General features: G+C 64.6%; 1 protein-coding gene across 1 annotated transcript; it reads left to right on the top strand.

The window, feature by feature from the left end:
• The first annotated feature begins 1,973 nt into the window (after nucleotides 1–1,973).
• On the top strand, nucleotides 1,974–2,766 carry ANKRD65 (ankyrin repeat domain 65). Its single transcript, XM_007472227.1, is given in 3 exon segments — nucleotides 1,974–2,135; nucleotides 2,137–2,203; nucleotides 2,387–2,766. Coding segments are annotated over 3 exon segments (609 nt in total).
• The last annotated feature ends 451 nt before the right edge of the window (nucleotides 2,767–3,217 follow it).

Here is a 3,217-nt window from a genome sequence, read left to right as displayed (position 1 = left end):
GTGTGAAGATTTCACGGTAGCTGTTTATTTATTCTGATAGTGAAGTTGGGGTAAAAAAGAGAGTTCAGACAGCAAGTGTATTGGACTTATCTCCTGTCTAAGCCCCACCCTCTCCCCCAGGTCCTCCATTCATTCATTCACTCACTCAACAAGCACTCCGTTGAGCTCCCGCTGTGCGCCAGGCACAATGGATGCCTGTGGATTCAACGCGGAGGGAGGCCAACAGAGGCCTCTGCCTGTAGCGGGACAGCTCTTCGCAGGTCACTGAGCAAGCTGCAGTGCCCAGGCCATGGCAGAAGCCGGGGGGACAGGCCCCACGGCCCACTCTCACTGCCTTCTGCCTGTGGGGAGGCCACCAGGAGGCAGTTTCTAGCTTCCTTGGCTCTGATGATGTACAGGACGGTGCACGGGGCTCCCAGGGCGAGGCTGCAGCACAGAGGCTGCTCCTCAGCAACGGGGTGCCCCTCCCACCCCGTGTCCTCGTGCCCCTGTCATCTGGCCCTGCTCCTTTCAGCGTCTTCCTGGGTCATCCTGTGGGGACAGGGTGCAGAGGGCTGACACCCTTGCTTTTCTGGCTTTTGCCAGCTGCTTAACCAGTAAACTGTCTGCATCCACCCAGAACACCTTGCTCCTTACGGGACGGATCTGCCAGCCTGTGTGACGTGCTCTCACGAAGCTCTCATTCTAGAAGAGGACAGACCGTGGTGTACGGGGTAGGATCCGTGTGGCTTGGGAGTGGGACGGGGCCTCTCAACTCCTTGCCTGGAGACCCAGCCTTTGGATCTGGCACCTGGAAGGGCTGCCTCTCTGGAGGGCAGGGCCCTGAGGACACCTCGTCCGTCTCCGGAAGCTGGGGAGGGGCTGGGGTGGGAGCCACCACCCCAAAGCCGTGCTGCCTCTTGGTGAGCCGTCATGAGAGGCGCTGGAGGGACAAGGCTGCAGAGGCCGCCCCACTTCATTCTCCCGTCTGGGCTCTGGACGGGTGGCCTCACCCAGGGATTGGGGGATGGGAAGGCACCTTCAGGGCCTGCCACCCACCCCGGCCCACCCTGCCCCAGGGCCCCAGAGCCAAGGTGACCAACCTGGAGGCCTTACTGAGGGCTTCCTGCGGCACCACGTCCACCGTCCAGATGTAGCCCGTCTCCGATCAGTTCTCCCTCTGCCTGGCTCCCTCCTTCAACTGCCTGGGGCTCTGCCCCTTCACAGGCCCTGGAGACCTGCCTCAGTCTCCTCTCAGGGGGCTTCCTATCCCACCCCTTGGTCCAGGTTGCCTGCCTGGTGTCCCTGGAGAATCTTCTGTCCTCAGGCGGCATCTGGGTTGGGGGGAAGGGTCCCACCTCACCCTGCCCACCGCCCCAGCCTGGTCTTAGCCAGCAGGGACAGGAGTGGGGCTGGCGTGCAGGGCTCGAGCGGGGGACCCAGGGGAAGGTGTGTGGGTGTCTCCTGGGGGCGAGTCGTGGCACATCAAAGGCTGTGCTCCTTGAGGAGCTGTGGTCCACGGGCAAGTTCCTGCCTGCCTGGTCTTTGTCTCCCAGGAGGGAGGACAAGCCAGAGGCCCTGGCAGTTGGCAGGGGCTGACAGCTGCTGGGACAGGGGCTGTGGCCCGCAGGCAGGGCCTCCCCCTTAAGTTGCTGGGTAAACAGGTGGAGAACTGGCCCTTAGCCCGGCCCCCGGGAGGCCCCACCGCCACCGCACAACTGCAGCTCCAGCCTTCCACCTTCTGGGAGCAGATACCCCACCGCTGTGCCTTCAGGGGGAGTTTCGTGAAAGGGCCACCAGGCTGTGGCTGGGCCGGGATGGCATGTAGAGGACCCCCAGACGGAGGACAGAGCCCGTGGGTGGGCTCGCTTTGGGGGTAGATGAGAGCCAAGGCCGTCAGAAGGCTAAGTGGTAGCCAGGTTCCCCTGGGGAGATAAGGGGTCCATGTCGGCCTGGGGACAGTGGGCTGGGTCCAGCCTGGGCCTCCAGCATCCATGCTGGATTCCTGTTCTTTCCAGATGGACTCTACGGTCTCTGAGCCCCGGGAGCAGGACCTGACAGAGGCAGGGGCAGAGCAGGAAGTGCGGTGGTTGGAGCTGGGCTCCGAGGAGGCCCCAGGAGCTGGGACAGAGGGGCCCAGCGCCCCACAGGCCTGGGGGGCGCCTGCTGCAGGCCGTGCGGAAGGGTCACGTTGGCCTGGTGACTCAGCTACTGCGGCAAGGGGCAGTGTGGAGGAGAGATGAGCCCAGGGGTGGGACCGGGTACTCCACGGGGGTGGGGGTAGGTGTGGTGGCTGGTGTCCCTTCAGTGGGAGATGGAGGCAGCGGTCCCCTGCGGGGTGGAGAGGGTTCCCTCCTGGGCAAAGGTAGCAGGTCTCTTCCCCGTGCCCCGCCCTCGCCGGTGCCGCCCTCCCCGCCCCGCAGGGACCGCGCGGGCAGGACCCCGCTGCATCTGGCCGTGCTGCGCGGCCACGTGCCGCTGGTGCGTCTCCTGCTGCAGCGCGGGGCCCGGGCCGCAGCTGCAGACCGCGTGGGGCGCACGCCGCTGCACGAGGCCACCTGGCATGGGCCCCAGGGCTGCAGGGCCAGAGCAGGACCAGAGGCTGCAGGCTCCCACGGCCTTCAGGGTGTGCAGGCCCCTCTCTGCTGGTCTGAGGCCACCTGCCAGGGTGCACGGGAGAACACCCCAGAGGTCCCTGGAGAAGGAAGCAGTGGCTGGAGCCCGAGCAAGAAGCGTGTGGCTGACCTGGAACCATTCCAGACTCCCAGGGCCACGTCAGCCCTGTAGCTCCAGCCCTGTGCACGCTCTTTGGCGGAGAGACTGAGTCATGGCCACAGAACCGACCAAAACCCGATGGGCTCCTGTTTGTGCGTCCCCCATCGGGGTGTCAGCCTCGGTGCTCCCCCCGGGCACACCGGCACTCTTACTGTGTTTCCTTAGACTCAGTATTTGTCTCTTGGCACCCACTCACTAATGACAGGGCCAGTTGTCCTCCTCTCCCCTGCCGTCCCGACCCATGCCCTGAACGGCTGCCTTCTCTCACGTGCCCAGCTGACATCCCCCTGCCCGAAGTCACCCAGGGCCAGGCCTGCCTCTGTGCACCAAGGCCCACTGGATTATCAAACAAACCAATCAGAAGCTGTTTCCCTGCCCTGCCCTGCCTTTCCCGCAGGAACCCCAATAAAGGCCTGAGCCTTCCCTGGGCCCCTGCTCTTACCACCTGATCGACACTGCTGTT

Source organism: Lipotes vexillifer, unplaced genomic scaffold, assembly GCF_000442215.2.
Source record: "Lipotes vexillifer unplaced genomic scaffold, Lipotes_vexillifer_v1.1 scaffold835, whole genome shotgun sequence".
Taxonomy (NCBI): domain Eukaryota; kingdom Metazoa; phylum Chordata; class Mammalia; order Artiodactyla; family Lipotidae; genus Lipotes; species Lipotes vexillifer.
The sequence above is the reverse complement of the archived record's forward strand: the minus strand, read 5'-3'. Positions and strand labels throughout refer to the sequence as shown.